At 34.5% G+C, this 24,777-nt stretch overlaps 1 protein-coding gene across 1 annotated transcript in view; it reads left to right on the forward strand.

The window, feature by feature from the left end:
- The window catches only part of LOC148943001 (GPI ethanolamine phosphate transferase 1-like), a 40,197-nt gene that overhangs the window by 2,841 nt on the left and 12,579 nt on the right, over nucleotides 1-24,777 (forward strand). Inside the window, exon 2 of the mRNA XM_089102195.1 lies at nucleotides 2,209-2,278. Coding sequence (XP_088958321.1) covers nucleotides 2,209-2,278 — 70 coding nt within the window. The remainder of the gene's footprint in view (nucleotides 1-2,208; nucleotides 2,279-24,777) is intronic.

Raw genomic sequence — 24,777 nt, forward strand, 5'->3', positions numbered from 1 at the left:
GATTTTTTTGCATACCACAACATCAAGCAAGGTTCCAATTCACTTCAAAATTTTCCCCAAAAATCTAAATTTAAACTTCTCCTCCAAATTTTTGTAGAAGGTAGAAAAAGTTATACATTGATCGTGAATATTTCACCATGAAGATAAGGAGCTCCACTTTAATTCTGAGATTTTTCCCTAAGACATAAAAAATTTAAACCTCTATTCTAAATTTTAGCGTAGAAGATAGGAGAAGTTATACTATGATTGAGAATATATCCTCTCATGATGGTGTCCAGAGTTGGGGGCATAGGGAGTTATTATATTTAAGTGATAGTACCTCGATTTTTTTTTATTGAAAGTAGGGATTCCTAAAAGCTATTTTTTTAATTTAAAGTTGAGACGAAATCCTATCAAGATGGTATCCTGAGGTGGGGGGCATAGGGAGTTATTATATTTAAGTGATAGTACTTTGATTTTTTTTTTTTTTTATTATTGAAAGCAGGGATGCCAAAAAGTTATTTTTTTTAATTTAAAGCAGAGACGGTATCCTATTAAGGTGGTGTCCAGAGGGGGAGGGGTCGGGAATTATTATATTCAAATAATAATATCTTGAATTTTCTTATTGAAAGCAGCCTCAGTCCACACAAAGTGGATAAGTTGATTTTTACTCGTGACAATTATAGCCACATCCCGCAGTTAGAATATACTTCCAAGTTTGACCGAAGGATCTTTTTTTTTCGACCAGTTGACCCCTAGAGTTTTTGTCCCTCTTCACTATTTTGAAACATACCTTTTTTTTTTACACATACTAATATTTGGACTTTCATTAGTATACCAGCTTACCCGTCACGCGTTGCCACGATCTTAAAAGAAAGGAAATTCAATGAGAATACCCAAAAGGAAATGTTTTCATTTTAGTTTAATTATAATTGAGAAACATATTCGAATCATACAAGATTACGTTCAACTGCTATGCATGCTCTTCGAAAAGCTGTTCAATTTTCTTATATCGTCCATTATATAAATTCATTTAAGTTCGACCAAGCTAATTGGTTGAGACTGACACATTGATTGGAAATTAACTTCCATTTTCCTCAGGGGCGTCGTTTGGGAGGGGCAAAGGGAGGCATTTGCCCCTCCAATAATGTGGAGAAAAATCGATTATATAGACCATGGTACTTGAATATCTGGATCTTGACCCCTCTTGCATCCTACCGGTGGAGCAGTGCGGCGTACTGTTTTTGGCCCCGCCGCCACCGGGGCCAAAAATCATACAGATCTGTATGATTTGCTCTCCAAATTTTTTTGAGGAAGAGTTGTTTTTTCTAAGAAAAATACTAATACGCAACATGTATCCTGAGTGGTCAATTAACCAGACTTTTTCAAAGAGAAGAAAAATGTTTCTAGAGATTTCTAAGGAAGTCTTGGAAACAACTCGGTAGAAAGATGTTTTTTGTTCCTTACCATAGTTTTGTGAATTTCTATCACTGTTATCATCATCACTGTCTATTTACAAGTCTGGAACAGGTGAAGGTCTTCAAATACCTGGGTAGCTGGATCGATTGTGATGGTGAAATAATGACAGAGATTAAACGCAGAATTGGTCAGTCAACTGGAGTTTCAATACATTTAAGCCCATTTGGAGAAGCAGGAAATATTTCCTTCTACCGAAGCTACGTCTTTTCAGTAGCAATGTGCTCTCCATATTCCTTTACGCTAGTGAGTGATGGAAAATTAATCAGCAGCTCGAAAAGAGAATTCTTGCATTCGAAAATATGTGCCTGAGGATAATTTTAAACATAAGTTGGCAACATAGAGTTAGTAACTTTGAAATCCTGAATAGAACGGGAGAACCTCTCATTACTGCTGTTCTGAGGAAGAAGAGGTGGTCGTATTAGGGCCATGTACTCTGCATGAAAGAAGGCCGCCTTCCTCGGACAGCCTACAACTGGAAACTAGGCGGCAGAAGAAGACGAGGTCGTCCAAAGAACACTTTGCGGCGAACTTTTGATCGAGATCAGAGGACGGTTGAGCCCTCGTCAAAACCTGAATGGGAAGATGTCACCGCTGTAGTATTGCTTCGGGACGAGTGGAGAGGCTTCGTCAACGCCCTATGCGCCACCAATGGTTCAGGAGGAACTAAGTTCTAAGTAGGTCTATTAAAAGGATTTTATCCCTATTTGAACTTTTATTTATCGAAATGGTGTAATGTGTTTTTTTTTGCAGGTGCATCAAAAAAGGCAGCTAAGCGCGATGCCATGTTTGCGTTAGAAAAAATTCCAGAAAAAATCTCCAGGTTTGTGTTGATTTATACTTCTAATAGCAGTATTAGCAGCATATCGAACTTCCCTTTCAGGGGGGTATTTGTAAGTTTTCTTTTTCCTAATTTTCTCTGACGTTCAGGTGCGTGTTTAGTTACTCTTGCATGCCCTTGCATCAATATCCAGGTAGTTCCTGTTTACGTGTAAAATTTGGCGTTCCACTGCAAAATGTTGTAGCAAAACCTTCAGTTCTAGAGTTTAGAGCCTTGTGTCTAGGGTTTCAAGTTCTACTGATCAGGGAGCCTCTTTTGCGCTACATTTTTGATCTGCTTTTGAGTCAAGTTTACGTACGTGTTTGGCTGAACTTCCACCTTTAAGCAAGTGTATAACCAGACCAAGGCCGTATCCAGGTTAGGAATTCCGGTTTAACCCTCCCCCCCCCAAAAAAAATCGTTCGAATCGCATTCAAATTTTAAAATACATGACCGCTGGAAGTTTGTTTTAACCCTTTCCCCGAAAACAATTCGGGGATACGACCCTCGGCTAAACTTGCATGTTCAGGTATGACAGGCCTGTTAGATTTGTTTGGGAACACTGCTTAAGATGCTATTGTGTACTTATACTTCAAATAACAATATTAAATATATAAAAGGAATACTGCTCTAATAATACTAACAACTTATTACCACATCAAGCCGCCTGATACCAACACAGCTGCGCATGCTCACTCTCTACCCATCTTTCACCTTCAACTTTTTACTGCCTTCTCTGAAATAATCTTTTCTTCAGATGATTGATAAATTTCAAATAGTCCCACCACTTCGTGGATCCCTCTCCCACTATTTATGAAATTCCAGTTGTTTCTCTTGTGCAGTGCTGATCAGAAGTTAGCATTAAAAATTTTCGTATGTGGGAAAATTTAATCCACACCCCGCTTTTAGAAACCCTAGATAGGCCACTCAGTTAAGTCATGCCTGTGAGATGGGACAGTAGCAAACCACTATGCCGGCTCACCACATTTCTTTCTGCTTTCGCAATTATGAATAATACAAATTCGCATCATTATTCAGTGACTGACAAATATATACTGGACTGTTAATGGGAGATTAAATGGAAAAAGCTTTTTATACGTGCCGAGACTGCAGTAACCAAATATTATTGAGTTTGATTATACTGTCTAAATATATCTATAGTGGTCATACGCTTCCACCCTCAATAAATATACGCTGTCATGTCATAGTTCAGCTATATGATACTTTGAACCGTTTGTTTTTTTTTGTTTTTTTTTTGTTTTTTACAAACACACAGGTGTAGCTTAGGCCAAATGAGCCAGGTATTTTTGAGTAAGTCTATTCTTAGATGTATCCATACATTGAGCAAGGTTTATGATGTTTCTTGGTCTTTTTGATAGAGAATGAGCTGAACTTGCTTAAAAATAGTGGTTTAGTCTCCTTTTTTCAACCGTGTTTCAACGATGTAAGTCGATGAAAAAAATGTAAGTCAGTTAATGAATGATGCTGAATATCAGCTGCAAATAATAAGGAAATCATCATCTTAAGTTGAAAAGTTAAGTTCTCAGATTAATTTCAGGAATTATCCCTTTTTACGTCCCTCTTGCGATCTTTACCAACATTGTACAATGTCGGCATGTAAAGTACCCAGCATCGTAATTCACTGTTAAATAGCATTAAATAAAAATTACCCAGCATTGCACAGCGTTTCAACGATATTTGCAATCTAAATAAATTGCAAAGCAAATTTCAAAAATGTTTATATAAGAATAAAGTGAATTTAATCACGGTCGAGCAAGCATTAAAATGTAAATTAGGGAGATATGAAATGGGGGCCTTAGATAAAATTGCTGAAGATCAGAAAGATGCAATCAGAGAGGAATCAAAGAATCTCGTGGCACTTTGAAATTAAAGGAGTGAAATAAATGATTATTCGTCCTGGCTCCCGCTTGCCCCAGCAATCATTCTCTGACACCACCAGTGCCACAACTGGCGGTGAAACTATAATACAGTAACGCAATCGAGTGATCACAAGGTTTTTAGAGTTTCTTTCCGCAGTGATATAACAACTAGTGTGGTTATGACAAGTTTACTACCTATGGGGGGAGTAAGTGCCACGCAATTTTAACTAAGGTGTCACGGTCTGAGGCACCGATAATGCCTCTATAAGTATCTTTTTGGAGGAGGAACAGGCCCTCCGGCGGGTATTACAATGACAATAATACTCAATAATCTGTTCCTAACCCCACCAGGGTTCGGGGAAAATAATCTAATGCAGTTGCAATAAACAACTCATTTTTATTTCCAATGTCGATTCCAATACTTGCACACGAATTCTGAATTTAGAACATAAACAATCTTAAAAAGTATGTATCCACATAAAAAGAAAGGCTACCCCGGACGTGACCCCGTGTCAAAACCGGTCAATCAAATTTGTTACCCCTCCAAATTCAACTTGTTTTATGTGTTTATTTCCAATGCTAAGAAATATAACAAAACTCCTAAAAATAGAGTCAAATCTAAACAAAAGTACATCATTAGAATTACCTTGTCTGAAACCCTACTAGATAAATATTGAATGTCGTCATAGTTTTATATTAGAGCTATGACGTGAATAGTTATAATTAAGAACGACTTCTTGCCTATACTAATTTTTATGCACCCCTTAATTACAGTATAGTTTAGTAATTCCACAGATAGCTTGGCACTGGAACATCGTAGAGATTTATCCAGTGGCTCATTTTAAAGCAAATTAATGAGGTTGAACATTTTTAGTAATTTAAACAAATTATCTTTAAAATAGAGTCAGTTTTTTTACGAAAATGGGAAATATATTGGCTTGAATTATAATAAAGAATGACGTCTAGCCAATGTTAACTTGGAAATAATTATAATAAAGAACTACCTCTTGCCTTTATTAATTTATATTAAAGTTATTATATTTAGCTAAGAGGTAGGGAAACTGAGTTTCTTTTTTAAATTGTAAATTTAAGAGATACTACTTTAAATTCAATATATTAAAAAAAATTTCTGAATGTTATCACTCTTTGGCTTGAATAACAAAGAAAACATATTGGCTTGAAAATCAAGAAAATTGACTTTAACCACGTTATTCTCCACAAACGGGATGTTTTTTTCTTTCCGCTTTTTTTTCCTCCTCAACTAGCTGGGCACTGGAAAATCATAGAGAGCTATATAATAGCTCATTTTAAAGGAAATTGCAACATCTAGTCACTTTTGTAATTAAAAATAAAATACTTTTTAAAGTAGAATCAATTTTGTCAAAAAAATTGCATGTTTGATGTATTTTTATACTCCAGTCTTTTCAAAGATATTTGAATTTTGAAGCAATCAAACAGTTCATGGTAATGAAATCTATAGTAATAATAGCTACTTGTCTCAATAGTAACCGAAACTCTAAAGAACGAAATTTTGATACCAATCCGGGTTGCAGTGGTAGCTACCAACCTAATAAGAGACGATCACGTCCAATGTTAAGAAATATAAAAACCCATAGCTCCTAAAAAGGCAGTCAGATAAAAACAAAAATTACCCCATTAGAACCGCCTTGTACGAAACCCCTGTATAGTAAAATTTCTGTCTCTTGGCTTGAACAGCAAGGGAAATATATTGGCTTGAAAATCAAGAAAAGTGGCAGCTACTAGAACATTCTGCCTAAACGGGATATTTTTTTTCTTTGTTTCCAGAGATAGCTTGGCACTGGAACATCGTAGATAGTTGTTCAATGGCTCATTTTAAAGGAAATTAATTGGGTTAAAATCTATAGTAACTAAAATAAATTATTTCTAAAAGAGAATAGATTTTTCCGCCAAAAACTGCATTTTTGATGTCTTCACACTGCAGTCTTTCAAACATAATACCAGCGGTAAGATTTGAACCCAAGCCTCCAAAGAGACTGGTGGCTAACACCAGTGCCTTGGACCACTCGGCAAGGCTGCCTCTCATAAATAATTATACATGTGAATTTGGGTTGCAGCAGTAGCTAGCAACCTAGTAAGAGACGATCAGTCCAATGCTAAGAAATATAAAAACCTAAAACTCCTAAAAATAGAGTCAGATCAAAACAAAAGTACATCATTAGAACTAACTTGTCTGAAACCCTACTAGATAAATAATGAATGTCACCATAGTTTTATATTAGAGCTATGACGTGAATAGAAAAACACGAAATTATATTGTTGTTTTTGAAGACGTCATGAAATAATACCATTGCGCCATGACGTCATCTTTCCGGGTTGTAGCGGTAGCTAGCAACCTAGTAAGAGACGATCACCTCCAATGTTAAGAAATATAAAACCCCCCAACTCCTAAAAAAAGAGTCAGATCAAAACAAAAAGTACACCATTAGAACCGCCTTGTCCGAATCCTCTATAAAGGAATCTTATAATAAAGAACGACCTCTTACCTATACTAAATTCTATACGCCACTTAAATATAGTATAGGTTAGTAATTCAACAGATAGCATGGCACTGGAATCCGGGTTGCAGCGGTAGTATAATTATAATAAAGAACGACCTCATGCCTATACTAAATTTTCGGGTTGCAGTGGTAGCTAGCAACCTAGTAAGAGACGATCAAGTCCAATGTTAAGAAATATAAAAACCCGTAGTTCCTAAAAAAGGAGTCAGATCAAAGCAAAAAGTACACATTTAGAACCGCCTCGTCCGAAACCCTTGTATAGAAAACTTTCTATCCCTTGGAGTGAAAAGCATAGGACATATCTGGGATTAAAAATCAAGAGCAGTGTCACCTACCGCAACAGTCTGCCAAAACTGTATATTTTTTTCTCTTTTCTCTTTTGTTGGTTTTCAGAAATAGCTTGGCACTGGAACATCGTAGAGGGTTGTTCAATAGCTCATTTTAAAGGAAATTAATTGAGTTAAACATTTTTTGTAACTAAAATAGATTATTTCTAAAAGAGAATAAATTTTTCCACCAAAAACTGCATTTTCGATGTCTTTTCACACTGCAGTCTTTCAAACATAATCGTATACCAGCGGTAAGATTTGAACCCACGCCTCCGAAGAGACTGGTGGCTAACACCAGTGCCTTGGACCACTCGGCCAGGTTGCCTCTCATAAATAACTATATATGTGAATCTGGGTTGCAGCAGTAGCTAGCAAACTAGTAAGAGACGATCAGTCCAATGCTAAGAAATATAACAAAACTCCTAAAAATAGAGTCAAATCTAAACAAAAGTACATCATTAGAATTACCTTGTCTGAAACCCGACTAGATAAATATTGAATTTCGTCATAGTTTTATATTAGAGCTATGACGTGAATGGATCCGGGTTGCAGCGGTAGCTAGCAACCTAGTAAGAGACGATCACCTCCAATGTTAAGAAATATAAAACCCCCCAACTCCAAAAAAAAAAACAGTTAAAAAAAACAAGTACACCAATAGACCCGCCTTGTCCGAATTCCCTATAAAGGAAACTTACTGCTTTTTGGCTTGACTAACAAAGAAAATATATTGGCTTGAAAATCAAGAAAATTGACTTTTACCACGTTATTCTCCACAAATGGGATATTTTTTTCTTTCCGCTTTTTTTTCCCTCCTCAGCTAGCTGGGCACTGGAAAATCATAGAGAGCTGTATAATAGCTCATTTTAAAGGAAATTGCTACATCTAGTGCCTTTTGTCATTAAAAATAAAATACTTTTTAAAGAATAATCAATTTTGTCAAAAAAATTGCATTTTTGATGTATTTTCATACTGCAGTCTTTTCAAAGATATTTGAATTTTGAAGCAATCAAACAGTTCATGGTAATGAACTCTATAGTAATAATAGCAACTTGTCTCAATAGTAACCGAAATTCCTGGAACCAAAATTTTCATTTCTGGCTTAATCGCTAAAATTATTATGTAAACTGCAAAAATATTTATGATGCCTAATCAGTAATAGTGATTTTTTAATTTAAACAACAAAAATACTGGAAAATTTAAAAATTAGTTTTGCTTTTTGTCTCTTGGAAGAAAATTTTTTTTCATCTCAGTTCAAAGTTATTATTGTGTCCTGGAACCAAACTTTTTTTGGTTTGTAAAACGTAAAGTACGTATCTCCATATTATTGTCTTATAATTCCAATTATTTTAGTTTTCAGTTCAGAATCGCTAAACTTATTATGTAAATTATAATAAAGAAAGACCTCTTGCCTATACTAAATTTTATACGCCACTTAATTATAGTATAGGTTAGTAATTACACAGATAGCTTGGCACTGGGACATCGTAGAGATTTATCCAGTGGCTCATTTTAAAGCAAATTAATGAGGTTGAACATTTTTAGTAATTTAAACAAATTATCTTTAAAATAGAGTCAGTTTTTTGACGAAAATGGGAAATATATTGGCTTGAATTATAATAAAGAATGACGTCTAGCCAATGTTAACTTGGAAATAATTATAATAAAGAACTACCTGTTGCCTTTATTAATTTATATTAAAGTAAGATTTGAACAGCAAGGGAAATATATTGGCTTGAAAATCAAGAAAAGTGGCAGCTACTACAACATTCTGCCTAAACGGGATATTTTTTTCTCTTTTCTTTGTTTCCAGAGATAGCTTGGCACTGGAATATCGTAGAGAGTTGTTCAATAGCTCATTTTAAAGGAAATTAATTGAGTTAAAAACCTTTTGTAACTAAAATAAATTATTTCTAAAAGAGAATAAATTTTTCCACCAAAAACTGCATTTTCGATGTCTTTTCACACTGCAGTCTTTCAAACATAATCGTATACCAGCGGTAAGATTTGAACCCACGCCTCCGAAGAGACTGGTGGCTAACACCAGTGCCTTGGACCACTCGGCCAGGTTGCCTCTCATAAATAACTATATATGTGAATCTGGGTTGCAGCAGTAGCTAGCAATCTAGTAAGAGACGATCAGTCCAATGCTAAGAAATATAACAAAACTCCTAAAAATAGAGTCAAATCTAAACAAAAGTACATCATTAGAATTACCTTGTCTGAAACCCTACTAGATAAATATTGAATGTCGTCATAGTTTTATATTAGAGCTATGACGTGAATAGATCCGGGTTGCAGCGGTAGCTAGCAATCCGGGTTGCAGCGGTAGCTAGCAACCTAGTAAGAGACGATCACCTCCAATGTTAAGAAATATAAAACCCCCCAACTCCTAAAAAAAGAGTCATATCAAAACAAAAAGTACACCATTAGAACCGCCTTGTCAGAATCCTCTATAAAGGAAACTTACCGCCCTTTGACTTGAATAACAAAGAAAATGTATTGGCTTGAAAATCAAGAAAATTGACTTTTACCACGTTATTCTCCACAAACGGGATATTTTTTTCTTTCCGCTTTTTTTTTCTGCTCAGCTAGCTGGGCACTGGAAAATCATAGAGAGCTGTATAATAGCTCATTTTATCGGAAATTGCAACATCTAGTCACTTTTGTAATTAAAAATTAAATACTTTTTAAAGTAGAATCAATTTTGTCAAAAAAAATGCATTTTTGATTTATTTTCATACTGCAGTCTTTTCAAAGATATTTTTATAATAAAGAACGACCTCTTGCCTATACTAAATTTTATGCGCTACTTAATTATAGCATAGGCTAGTAATTCCACAGATAGCTTGGCATTGGAACATCGTATTATAATAAAGATCGAACTCTTCCCTATACTAACTTGCATAGGCAATTTTACTATAGTTAAGATTACAGTATTTATATTATTACAATGCAAAAGGTATGATTATAATAAAGAACGACTTCTTACCTATGCTAAATATTATACGCCACTTAATTATAGTATAGGTTATCCGGGTTGCTACAGTAAAGAACGATCTGTCATCCATAGTAATATAATAAAGAACGACCTCTTGCCTATACTAAATTTTACACGCCACTTAATAGTAGTATAGGTTAGTAATTCAACAGATAGCATGGTACTGGAACATCGTAGAGAGTTGTTCAATGGCTCATTTTAAATCGGGGTTGCAGCGGTAGCTAGCAACCTAGTAAGAGACGATCACGTCCAATGTTAAGAATTATAAAACCCCTAACTCCTTAAAAAAGAGTCAGATCAAAACAAAAAGTACACCATTAGAACCGTCTTGTCCGAAACCCCTATAAAGGAAACTTACCGCCCTGTGGCTTGAATAACAAAGAAAATATATTGGCTTGATAATCAAGAAAATTGACTTTAACCACACTATTCTCCACAAACGGGATATTTTTTTCTTTCTTTCTTTTCCACAGATAGTTTGGCACTGGAACATCGTAGAGAGTTGTTCAATGGCTCATTTTAAAGGAAATCTCTAGATCTAGCGCTATTTGTACTTAATTTTTTTTTTAATTAATTTTTTTTTACGAAAAACTTAATTTTTTATATACAATATTAATCAATGACGTCATAGTCTTTGGATGTAGTTAGTACATAAAGTTTGGATCATCGAATTAAAGCTGAAACTAAGTAAAGAACAATTATGGTTGGACTTCTGAATATAATTGCTAATTTTGCCCTTATGCGTTCTTTGCAGCTTGTGTAAACTGCAAAATATCCATGGTATCCGAGCAATAGTTTGAATATTTCATATAATAAAGATCAAACTCTTCTCTATACTAACTTGCATACGCAACTTCACTATAGTTAAGATTACAGTATTTATATTTTTACATTAAAAGACGATCACTGAAATAACAAACCATTCCTTACATTGGACTTAGTTAGCTACTTGATTGTTTGAGTTTCGTCTCTTACTATTTAAAAGAAGAAAAAGCCGTAGGCTTTTTCCTGTTTGTATTTATAGTTAAAAAACGAACTCAAGTCCAAAGAAACTGACCACTGTGGTTCATTCATATTATCTTCATTATTTTAGCTAGAATGTAAATAAACAAGTTTCTTTTTTAAATATAATAAAGAACAAAACCTGCCCATGTTAACTGAAAGCTTTTTCTTTCTCCTCAGCTAGCTGGGCACTCAAAAATCATAGAGAGCTGTATAATAGCTCATTTTAAAGGAAATTGCTACATCTAGTGCTTTTTGTAATTAAAAATGAAATAGTTTTTAAAGTAGAATCAATTTTGTCAAAAAACTGAATTTTTGATGTATTTTGATACTGCATTGTTTTCAAAGATATTTGAATTTTTTACATTAAGGGACGATCATTGCAATAACAAACCATTGCAGACTTTTGACTTAATTAGCTACTTGATTGTTTGAGGTTCGTCTCTTACTATTTCAAAGAAGAAAAAGCCTTAGGCTTTTTCCTGTTTGTAATCATATAGCATAGAATCTGGTTTGCAGCGGTAGCTAGCATTACATATTACATAAAGGACCGATATAGTTAATCATAATCCGGGTTGCAGCGGTAGCTAGAAACCTAGTAAGAGACGATCACGTCCAATGTTAAGAAATATAAAAACCCCAAACTCCTTAAAAAAGAGTCAGATCAAAACAAAAAGTACACCATTAGAACCGCCTTGTCTGAAACCCCTGTATAGAAAACTTACCGCTCTTTGGCTTGAATAATAAAGAAAATATATTGGCTTGAAAATAAAAAAAAAATGACTTTAACCACGTTATTCTCCACAAACGGGAAATTTTTTTTTTTCTTCATCTTCTTCTTTTCCACAGATAGCTTGGCATCCGGGTTGCAGTTATAATAAAGAACGACCTCTTGCCTATACTAAATTTTATACGCCACTTAATTATAGTATAGGTGGCTAACACCAGTGCCTTGGACCACTCGGCCAGGTTGCCTCTCATAAATAACTATATATGTGAATCTGGGTTGCAGCAGTAGCTAGCAAACTAGTAAGAGACGATCAGTCCAATGCTAAGAAATATAACAAAACTCCTAAAAATAGAGTCAAATCTAAACAAAAGTACATCATTAGAATTACCTTGTCTGAAACCCGACTAGATAAATATTGAATTTCGTCATAGTTTTATATTAGAGCTATGACGTGAATGGATCCGGGTTGCAGCGGTAGCTAGCAACCTAGTAAGAGACGATCACCTCCAATGTTAAGAAATATAAAACCCCCCAACTCCAAAAAAAAACAGATCAAAACAACAAGTACACCAATAGACCCGCCTTGTCCGAATTCCCTATAAAGGAAACTTACTGCCTTTTGGCTTGAATAACAAAGAAAATATATTGGCTTGAAAATCAAGAAAATTGACTTTTACCACGTTATTCTCCACAAATGGGATATTTTTTTCTTTCCGCTTTTTTTCCCTCCTCAGCTAGCTGGGCACTGGAAAATCATAGAGAGCTGTATAATAGCTCATTTTAAAGGAAATTGCTACATCTAGTGCCTTTTGTCATTAAAAATAAAATACTTTTTAAAGAATAATCAATTTTGTCAAAAAAATTGCATTTTTGATGTATTTTCATACTGCAGTCTTTTCAAAGATATATGAATTTTGAAGCAATCAAACAGTTCATGGTAATGAACTCCATAGTAATAATAGCAACTTGTCTCAATAGTAACCGAAATTCCTGGAACCAAAATTTTCATTTCTGGCTTAATCGCTAAAATTATTATGTAAACTGCAAAAATATTTATGATGCCTAATCAGTAATAGTGATTTTTTAATTTAAACAACAAAAATACTGGAAAATTTAAAAATTAGTTTTGCTTTTTGTCTCCTGGAAGAAAATTTTTTTTCATCTCAGTTCAAAGTTATTATTGTGTCCAAGAACCAAACTTTTTTTGGTTTGTAAAACGTAAAGTACGTATCTCCATATTATTGTCTTATAATTCCAATTATTTTAGTTTTCAGTTCAGAATCGCTAAACTTATTATGTAAATTATAATAAAGAACGACCTCTTGCCTATACTAAATTTTATACGCCACTTAATTATAGTATAGGTTAGTAATTCCACAGATAGCTTGGCACTGGAACATCGTAGAGATTTGTCCAATGGCTCATTTTAAAGGAAATTAATGAGGTTGAACATTTTTAGTAATTAAAACAAATTATTTTTAAAATAGAGTCAGTTTTTTTACGAAAATGGGAAATATATTGGCTTGAATTATAATAAAGAATGACATCTAGCCAATGTTAACTGGGAAATAATTATAATAAAGAACGACCTCTTGCCTTTATTAATTTATATTAAAGTTATTATATTTAGCTAAGAGGTAGGGAAACTGAGTTTCTTTTTTAAATTGTAAATTTAAGAGATACTACTTTAAATTCAATATATTAAAAAAAATTTCTGAATGTTATCACTCTTTGGCTTGAATAACAAAGAAAACATTGGCTTGAAAATCAAGAAAATTGACTTTAACCACGTTATTCTCCACAAACGGGATGTTTTTTTCTTTCCGCTTTTTTTTCCTCCTCAACTAGCTGGGCACTGGAAAATCATAGAGAGCTATATAATAGCTCATTTTAAAGGAAATTGCAACATCTAGTCACTTTTGTAATTAAAAATAAAATACTTTTTAAAGTAGAATCAATTTTGTCAAAAAAAATTGCATGTTTGATGTATTTTTATACTCCAGTCTTTTCAAAGATATTTGAATTTTGAAGCAATCAAACAGTTCATGGTAATGAAATCTATAGTAATAATAGCTACTTGTCTCAATAGTAACCGAAACTCTAAAGAACGAAATTTTGATACCAATCCGGGTTGCAGTGGTAGCTACCAACCTAATAAGAGACGATCACGTCCAATGTTAAGAAATATAAAAACCCATAGCTCCTAAAAAGGCAGTCAGATAAAAACAAAAATTACACCATTAGAACCGCCTTGTACGAAACCCCTGTATAGTAAAATTTGTTATAATAAAGAACGACCTCTTACCTATACTAAATTCTATACGCCACTTAATTATAGTATAGGTTAGTAATTCAACAGATAGCATGGCACTGGAATCCGGGTTGCAGCGGTAGTATAATAAAGAACGACCTCATGCCTATACTAAATTTTATACGCCACTGAATTATAGTATAGGTTAGTAATTCCACAGATAGCTTGGCACTGGAACATCTTAGAGAGTTGTTCAATGGCTCATTTTAAAGGAAATTAATGAGGTTAAAAATATTATTTATATTAAATTATAATAAAGAACGAATATTTTACCGATTATCTACTAATAAACCATATATGACGTAATAAGTTAAATGACGTAATATCTAAAACCTATTGTGTACTAATAACCATATATGACTTAATGAGCGACGTGAGGTAAAAATTGAAAAAATTAATTTTTATTTTATTTTCGATTTTAGTTCAGAATCACTAAAGTTATAAACTGCAAAAATATTTATGGTGTCTGAACAATAGTTTTAATCTTTTAATTTAGACTAGAAAAATACCTGAAAATTTAAAAATTAGTTTAATTTTACATTAAAAGACGATCACTGGAATAACAAATTATAGTAGGATCGACGTAAAGATTTATTAATAGAAGTTTTGTTTAGACTTTAAAAAGACGAATGCATAAAATAGCCTTCAGCAGGAATTGAACCTGTGACGTTTGGAGCAGAATTCCAGCACACTATCCCCTACGCCGTGCAGGCTTTCAAAGACACAATTTTAAGCTAGTCTTTTTATAAAGAACGACCTTTTGCCTATACTAGATTTTATAGGCCAATTAACTATAGCATAGGTTAGTAATGTACGATAAAGTTTATCATAAAAAGGTGTTTTTATGCTAAAGAACAAACTTTAGTCCATAGTAACTGAATTTATCTGGGTTGCAGCGAATAGTTTTCGTAATCCCGGTAAAAGTTGTAATAAAGAACGACCTCTTGCCTATACTAAATTTTATACGCCACTTAATTATAATATAGGATAGTAATTCAACAGATAGCTTGGCACTGGAACATTGTAAAGAGTTGTTCAATAGCTCATTTTAAAGGAAATTAATGGAATTAAAAACCCTTTGTGATTAAAACAAATTATTTTTGTTAGATTAAGAAACTTTAATTATATTCCATTTAGAAATCATCATAAGTGAAAATTTCTCATACAGAAATTGAACTCAAGCCAACCGGGTGAGAGCTATCCCAACCTCTAGACCATATAGGATATATTAGAATATCCGATTAATGAAGTTTATGTTAGAGAACAGATTATAAACCTAGTTAGCTGTCTGATTATTTGAGGATCGTCTCTTACTATTCCAAAGAAGAAAAAGCCGTAGGCTTTTTCCTGTTTGTGATTTATAATCCGGGTTCAAGCTATATCATATCATTGGGTATCATAGTAATATCCAAAAGAAATGTTGTCAGTTTAATGAATTACAGTAAAGAACGATCTCTCGTCCATAGTAAGTGAAACACGGTGGTTCCAGGGGTAGCTACAAGCTATCCAGAATGTAGCGGTATCCAGGTTGCAGCGGCGGCTGTAACCCGGAGTCTCTTTGCTTAACAACAAAGAAAATATGTCGGCTTGTTATCAAACAAAACCCTAACAAAAAATTAAACTAAGTTTAAAATTTTCAGGTATTTTTCCAGTTTTTACATAATGGATCGATAAAGTTATCATAAATAGTGTCAGTCAAGAAGATCTCGTGTAGTAGTCATTAATAGAACTTTTGTTCAGACTTTACATAAAGGATCGGTCTGAAAATGACTAAAGAACAAACAACAGCATGTAATGGATTTGTTTAGCTGCCTGATTTTCTGTGGTTTTTTTAATTTAAATTACAGTAAAGACCGATCTTTTGCCCATAGTAACTGATGTATCCAGGGGTTTTACATTAAAAGACGATCATTGGAATAACAAGCAATTGCAGACATTAGAATTAGTTAGCTACTTGATTGTTTGAGGTTTGTCACTTACTATTTCAAAGAAGAAAAAGTTGTAGGCTTTTTCCTGTTTGTAATCAGTCTATTTTCCGGGTTGCAGCGGTAGCTAGCAACTCATTACATAAAGAACCGATATACGAGGAGTTCATCTAAAATGGTGTTTGTCAATTATTACATAAAGGATCGATGTCAGTCAAGATGATCTATTGTAGTACTAATTAATAGTCGTATTGATATCCGGGTTGCAGTGGTAGCTAGCAACCTAGTAAGAGACGATCACTTCCAATGTTAAGAAATATAAAAACCCATAGTTAGTTCCTAAAAAAGGAGTCAGATCAAATTCAAAAGTACACCATTAGAACCGCCTTGTCCGAAACCCCTGTATAGTAAACTTTCTGTCCCTTGGCTTGAACAGCAAGGGAAATATATTGGCTTGAAAATCAAGAAAAGTGGCAGCTACTACAACATTCTGCCTAAACGGGATATTTTTTTTTTTAGTTCAGAAGCGACCATGAACAGGGTTTGTTACTGTTCTTTGATTAGCCATTTGCTTCAGCTTACTTTTTTTCTATGTTGAACAGTGATCCACAAAAATGTAAGAGCGGTTAAATTGTATTCCTTAGATTTTAAAACGGTGTCAAATCGTTTTATTCCTACATTTTTTCAATGAAAATAAAGAAAAAGTATTTTTCAAGGAAAATACCCTAAACAAAAGGGATTTTTCATTATGTAGAAGTCTCTCCCCTCCCCCAATGTACATCTCTGATTTTGATTCCAACTAATTTGGAAGTGGAAATATGTACAAAATTTGAAAAAAGTTGCGATCCCCCCCTCTGATGGTCATTAGTATACTCCAAATTGTATATACGCAATGAATTTTCCATATGTGACTCAAACAACAAATTGGCATTGCCAATTTGTAGCAAGTGAATGGCGATAAGCGTATGAAAAATTCCTTGTACATATATAAAAAAATTTGGGATATATATTTAAGCATGGGATGGGGTTCAATGGAGTAAAGTTTGTGACGGGAATGAACGTTATATTTTGATTCGGGATCAAAGGTATTTATGTATTAGCTGGTACCCACGCGAGAAGTCAAGTTTGGTTAATGCTAATGAAATAAAACAAAATATGACGAAAATATAATAGTTTAGAAATAAATTTCGGCTATATATTTGCACATCAGGGGGGGGGGGTAAAGCATAGCATATATTAAATACCTAGCCTAACCTAAACTAACCTAACCTAGGTACCTTCCCCCCCCCCAAAACCCCCAAAACCAATAGTTTAAATAAAATAAACGCGATGACAAACCATGGTTTGCGATCTAATTCTCTGTTGACAGATACCCGTTTGACTAGCTTCCTTTAGCAGAATATATCGTGGGGGTTCCAGCTAATGTATAAGTACCGGATCAAATTCTGATTCATAAGGTAAGTCTTTTTCTTAGCTAGTTCAAAAATCTGGATCTAAAAATTTACCTAGGATCATGGGAGCCCATTGGGGGGGGGGCCGACGGGTGAATCAGTCCAAAACGCGCTTCCACTATACTTTACACATCCATGCCTTCATTTACACAAACATGCCTTCTTCTCGATAGCCGCTGTTGTGCAACAGTACCAACATTCCGTTCGTTAAATATAGCCTACTATATGATCATTAGCCAGTGGCGGATCAAGGTGGGGGGGGGCGTTGGCCTGCGCTCCCCTAACGGAGTGGCGGGGCTGGGGTATATTAGCAAGACGACGGCAAATGACTTCATACAATTTTGCGCGGAAGAAACTTTAACTACTATAAAAACAAGAAGCCACGAAGCTCAATTTTACAGCTTAGTCTTTATCTGCAGTATGTTTATTACGCCAGTAGTTTAGAAGACTTTGTTGGATTTATGGGCCTTCCTGGGATGAACTTTAAGAGTATAACAGAACATGAACCAAACACTACAGGTGAAATCTTAGGCAAGTCGGTTCTGGTGCATTTTGTGGACACTTCTATATACTGCTAAAGAAGTCAAGTTTGGTTAATGTTAATGAAATAAAATAAAATAGGATGAATATATAATAGTTTATAAACAAATTTGGGCTATATATTTGCACATTAGGGGGGGGGGGGTAAAGCATACCGTGTATTAAATACGTAACCTATTCTAGGTATCTTTTCCCCCTTAAACCCCAAAAAACAGTCGTTTAGATATTTTAAGTAATTGAGAAACCACGGCTTTTAAGTCATTTATGTATAGCGGTCTCTTGAGAATTGCCTGTTTGGCGGGTTCTTCGTGACTGGTTTCCTTGTACAATATATAAAAGTGTCCGCATAATGCACCAGTACCGGCAAGTCTTTGCCCAAGCTAATGGAAGATATTGGATTAATCATCCAGCATTAATCATCAAGCTAATGGAAGACATTGGATTAATCATCCAGCATTAATCATCAAGCTAATGGAAGACATTGGATTAATCATCCAGCATTAATCATCAAGCTAATGGAAGACATTGGATTAATCATCCAGCATTAATCATCAAGCTAATGGAAGACATTGGATTAATCATCCAGCATTAATCATCAAGCTAATGGAAGGCATTGGGATAATAAAAATTGACAATTGTGTTGGCATAAGCTGCGCTAGATGCAGTGTCAACATTTCTGAAATGCGAGTTGCGGTATCAAGGATCCAAAAAGTTGCTAAAAGAAGCAGCCTCTGTGGATACCAAAATCATGCTCTTAACCTATCGATTTCCAAGAGCCCTAAAAGCCAATATGTCAAGAATGCTGTAGATGGTATTAAACAAGTTGCAAGTTTTTTAGTGCATCAGCAAAACGAAATTTTGTCCTTAAAAGTGTTTTAAGTTATCATGTACAAGATTGGTCATTGGGTTGAATGTCACGAAAGTATGTTGCGATTCAGGGTACTTTCGCATTATCAGGGCCTCTCGGCTTAAACACTATAGATTGGCAATGATAAAACCCGTTTTGTGACGTCTTATCTGTTGTAGAGCAGGCAATGATAGAAAGGTTATCATTGCGTATACGATATTAAACTATGGTTTTTTGGATTTTAGGGGGGGAATGTACCTAGGTTAGGTTAGGTTCCGTATTTAATATATGCAATGCTTTATCCCCCCCCCCAATGTGCAAATATATAGCCCAAATTTGTTTCTAAACTATTACATATTCATCCTATTTTATTTCATTAGCATTAACCAAACTAAACTTTTTAGAGAGGCCCTGATAATGCGAAAGTACCCAATTCAGAAAGTATATGCCTAAAACAGTTTAAGCTCTTAGAATTGTGTTTTCATGGCGTGACAGTTACTCATTGACAAAAGCAAATTGCTTGCTGTACGCAATTTTAACCTTTGATTTTATTATTACTGTTTAGTATTTGAGTGATATAACTGACACAACTCTTGTAGTAAGCAGATTACTTCAGACTGAAAACATTACATTTATTTCCAGCCCCAGAAAAAATATCCAAACGCCCAGAAAAAAAAGCAAAACCCTAAAACTTTTAAATGAAAAGAGGGAGAATGATGATGTTTCCCAGATTATATTTGAAAGTGCAGAGAAAGCTATGCAAGCTATGGACGTGACTCTTTGCATTCTATGAATGGCAAAAAAAAATATCGATCAACTTACCCCACTGTCTCACAAGACGACCAAGACAATGTCCACCTTAATTGGAAAAGAGCTATTTATATTCAGTACTAGATTACATTATTTCTGACATGACCGACAGACTTTCCAATTCGTCAATGACACTTTGTTCACTTAATGTGTTCCTCCCTCAGAGTTTAGATTCCGCACCTGATCTTCGAACTTTTAAATCTAAGATTGAGCCAATATGTCGCGAATTCTCACCTTTTTTTTGACAAAGCAGTGAATCTTTAGTACTGAAAATATTCAATGAGATACTTGCAGAAACGCATCCAGGATTTTTGTTCAGGGGGGGGAGGTTTACTATTTTTTTTTAAGGTTGGGGGGGGTTACACAAAAAACGCATACAAAATTTGTTTATGTCCATTTTTGTTACGTTTTTACGAGACAAACAAACATTTCGGGGGGGGGGTTCAAACCGGGTAACCCCCCCCTCCTGGATACGGCCTTGGTTGCATGCATTGAAGGATACGAGCTGTATCTTAATACTCATTTCCTACTCTTCGTTACCATCATAATTACTAAGCGATACCACATAGTTAAGCGACATGCTGATTGGTTTGACCTATACGAATAGTCACAAAGAATGCATAACTCCAAAAGATGGTTCAAGGCCATTTTTTTGCAATACAAATCTTAAGTCACTCGCTATAGTGGTCAGAAGTACAAAGACTAGACATTATGCAGAAAATATTAAATATCATATTGTTCTGTAGAGGGTGAGCAGATTTTTTATGGTGGGGGGGGGGGGTTATAATGTACTAGTTTTTGTATCAAAATGTTTACATCATTTTAATTTCAACAAATTTATTGGAACCTTAACCCTCACCATATTTTTTTATTAAATTAAGACCATTTCCACTACCAAAAAGCGGATGAATATTTGCTATATGTTTTCCTGAGAAATTGTCCACGGATTGTTCTGGGTACCCGGATGACTGACCGTATCTCAAACAGTAGGCTGTACGAAAAGGTTGAGATTGAGAGAAAGTTTCAGATGGCTAAGGCACATTCTGTGGATGAAGGATGACAGATTGCCGAAGATTGCCCTTTTTGGTCAACCGTCTAGGGCTAAACGGAAACCAGGTCGTCTGCGGTTGGAGTGGGAGGATGTCACAAAGAAAGATTTAAAGGAAAAGGAAACTTTCTGGGAGGGAGTAAAAAGGGGGGCTTTGAAAAGATTGGGATGGAGGAGGAGAGTACGTAGCGGTGTTGGCTTCAGGCGGCTTTGTGCTGCGGTCAGTTGTTAGAAGTAGTATTTCCACTACCTACCTACGACGCACAATTGTTGAGATTCCCTTTAAATTACTTGTATTTCTTTGTTTGCAAGTTTATTGGAGCCATCTTTTATGCGCCCCTCCCCCCACCCGCTATAGAAAATCCTGGATCCACCCCTGTCATAGCATTATTTTCCCATTCGAATTTTCTTGCACAATTATTTCTTTAAATTATAGATTTGTAAAATTCTAAATATTTAAAATTCAATTGTATTTGGTTAAGGCTTGTTAGCTCAGTTGGTTATAGCGTCGTGCTAATAACGCGAATGTCGTGGGTTCGATCCCCTCACGAGCCAATTTTTTTACGCACAAGCTATAAGGAACTTTCTTTTTCTAAGGTGTTCTTCCATATATATTATAATCAAATTTTAGTTTTTTGATTTTCAGTTTCTATTGCCAGGGGTGGCTAATTAATTACTGTTCATGTAGGGTCTTTAAAATGTGAGGAAAGCTTATTCCTTATTCCCGTTACTTACTTTCAAGTTTAACTTTAGTATAATATTGCTTCTAGAATGATAACTATCCTTATGCAATAAATTATAATACCTGTGTAATAAAATCCTTGAAATGTTTATGGGGGAGGGAGGCATTATTTTTAAGGTTTCAAGGGGAGGTCTTCTACTAAATCTTTTTATAGAGGATATGTAAATGTTTCCCAACCGATTTTGGGCCATGCCTCATCTACGTATTTCTAAAATCCTGATGCCCTCCCCCCTCCTTCGTGATATTTAAATTTTTTGTTCAAAATTTTACGTGTATTCACATTAAGGGAGCTTAAAATGACTTGATAATTTTTTTGGGGTCGTCCTCTAGGCAAATTTTATCCTAGAAAATTATATTGTCCTTATAAAACACCTTTTATACTATGCAGGAAGCTATTGCAAAATTATCATGAATCTTTTTTGCTCTTTAAATGCATATGAATGTGACGTCATTCACATGAAAAGTGTTTTTTTTCAAAACTAAAGGTTTAAAGTATAGTCAACCGAAGGGTGCACGTCCTGCCCATGATCCATCAAAATATTGCCATGCCCTTCCGGTGGGGCCTGCACCTCACGTTGAGAATCACGGCTATACCCCTAAAAGTTAATTTGACCCGCTATAACTACCCCCCCCCCCTCTGAATGTGCAAATTATATAGCCCAAATTTGTTTTTAAAATATTATATTTTTATCATGCTTAAATTCTTTGGAAGTTTTTGAAGAAATACACCCCTAGAATCACCCATAACAGTTTATTCCCTAAAAGACTCATTAAATGCATTTTGTGTTTATGCATCGTTCGCCGTATCTGAAGATGGATCATCAAACGCGTTTTCCACGAAAATTCCTATAGTCACCACTACAAAATGTTGCCTTTTAGGATTCGAAGTTCACAATAAGGTTATTCTAACTTTGAGTTGTATTCTAAACAGACATTTTACCTTTAATATAGTTCTAATTTTAAACAGAAATTTCTATTTTAGACAGAAAAATGAACAAAATTCTAAACAGAAATATCGATTCAACCGCCAATAAAGTAATTGTCAAGTGAAAAAAAAAAGAAAATCGTTTTGGTTGGGGTACTGTCCATTTAGGGAGAAAGAACCTCTATGGAGGCATTACTGATGATGTAGTTCATCAAATCTTATGAAAATTTCTTTTTTCGGAGGGTCATAACTGATCGAGATTTATTTCAGTTATATTTATGGGCCCTTGACCTTGCTCCCCTCATTTGGACTATTGCCTATAAGACTTATTACTTGTAAGAGTCAGAACAGTCTAATTACCTATAAATATGATTTTCAGAATAAAACAAATTTTCAAATATAAGTCTAAGTCTTAAAAAGTCTAATTTCCAGTAAGCCCTTTAATTCTAATTAACTTGCAGCAAAGCTTGTCGGAGGAAAGTCCTAATAAGGAAACAACCGTAGAATGTACTCTTTTGTGAGGATTGGAAAAAAATGCCCCTCCCCTTCAGAAAGAAGTTCCAAGTCACCGAGTAATTAAAAACTATAAATTGTTCCGAAATCGAACTGATTGATCGAAATTTCATTAGGGAACTCTTTCCATGGCTACTGATGCAGTCTGTCTTTTAAATCGATGTGTAGTAAGTCGATATTAATCATTTTGTTTTAATGAGAAGGGGTATATATTGAGTTTTTTTTTATTAAATTATGACAAATAGGGTTTATAGAAATATCCTTAGTATTTTTGTTTAAAGTGGTCTTTATGTATGTAATTTTTGCTGTATTTCAATTACTTCCTAACAGATTGTGGTAAACCATTTATCGTGGAAAATGCAGTTGCTTTATCAAAAAGAACTAAATGATCTGGTATTCGAAAGTGTGGATGGGTAACAGAATCAAAATCATAATTTTAAATATTAGACTTAAGATTGATTTGTCTATTGAGAGCTTGTATTCGTGTAGCCTTTTCCCCAACTGTTGACGGGTTTTGCCAATTTGAAATTTCCCACAGGGGCACGAGACTCCGTATGACGGACCACTGACTTCCTTTGGAGCGCAGACAAGGACCAAAAATAGCCTCCGTTTCGTCTTTTCCGGATCGAAAAAACTTTCAACCCTAAATTCATTTTTGAAGAAAATAGAAAGATGTATGGCTTTGTGTTTCTCTTGGAAATTTCTGTTGGCGGAACTCATCGACAGTTGGGAGAAAGCTTACATGAACCTTTAATAGACAAAATCTGAAAACAGTCTGTAAAGTCTCAAAGTAAAGTCTGAAAACAAGATCAATGATTTTAATTCTGCGTTGGATCTCCACACTCTAGAATACCCAGATCATTTATTTTTTTTGATGAGGCAACCTTGGTATCCACAGTAAATGATTTACTATAATCTGTAGGGGAAGAAACAGAAACTCAAAAGATGAATGCATAATAATTTCAAAAAATTATTATTTTTAAATAATAATTAAAAAAATTTTTTGACAATATGGATAAGAATCACCCAGAAACTTGGAAAAAATTCAATATTACATGGTAGTACACCCCCCCCCCCCTGCGTACTTCCCTTGGGGAAGGACCACTAACTTGGAATTGAACGTTTAAATTGATTTCGGGTTAATTAATTGACATATTTAGCTCTATAGTTTTATTATTTGATATAAGGTATTCATTTTGTTTTCTTATAATGAAGAACCCTTCAAAACCAAGTTCTAACAGAAGATGGTAAATTTTGACAAATAAAAACAACTAGTGACGAAAATAAATTATACTGTTAATGAAGGAAGCTGTTGCCCTCCTCAAACTCTTCTCTTTTGGGTTGAAATTTGACGTTTTTGTCAATGCTTCACAAAATGTTCTAACGCAAGAGTAATGTGGTAAAACGTTTATTTTCTTTTCACAATGTCTCAACAATCATTTTGTCTTGCCTCGACTGCCTTCTTTCATACAAAAAAACCTTATCTTTTTTCTTTTTTATCTTTCTATCTTTTATCATTAGTTTTTTTTATCTTTTTTGTTTTCTTTTTTACATAATTGTTTTATGTATAGTTTTTTTGTGGTTTGTCAATGGCATCAACTTACGAAAATGCTAAAGAGAGACAGAATATACTGTTTTGGATCTAAAGGGGGGCGTACTGAAAATACTCAAGAAATGGTATTATGAAAGCACAAAAAAAGGTATCTTTCTAAATCTAGGGGGAGGCAAATTTTGGATTTGTTCAATGAAAATACCACAAAAGGTTATTACTTGAAATCTACAGGGAGGGGAAATCTAGCCCCCCCCTCCCAATTGGTGCTACTGTAGCTTGCATTGGCTATTACTAACATTATGATAATAAATATGTATTTATATATACTGACTTAAAATATTTTGAACATGTTTCTCTCC

This window comes from Artemia sp. Qi Xiang Cuo, chromosome 16, assembly GCF_049724085.1.
Source record: "Artemia sp. Qi Xiang Cuo chromosome 16, ASM4972408v1, whole genome shotgun sequence".
NCBI lineage: Eukaryota > Metazoa > Arthropoda > Branchiopoda > Anostraca > Artemiidae > Artemia > Artemia sp. Qi Xiang Cuo.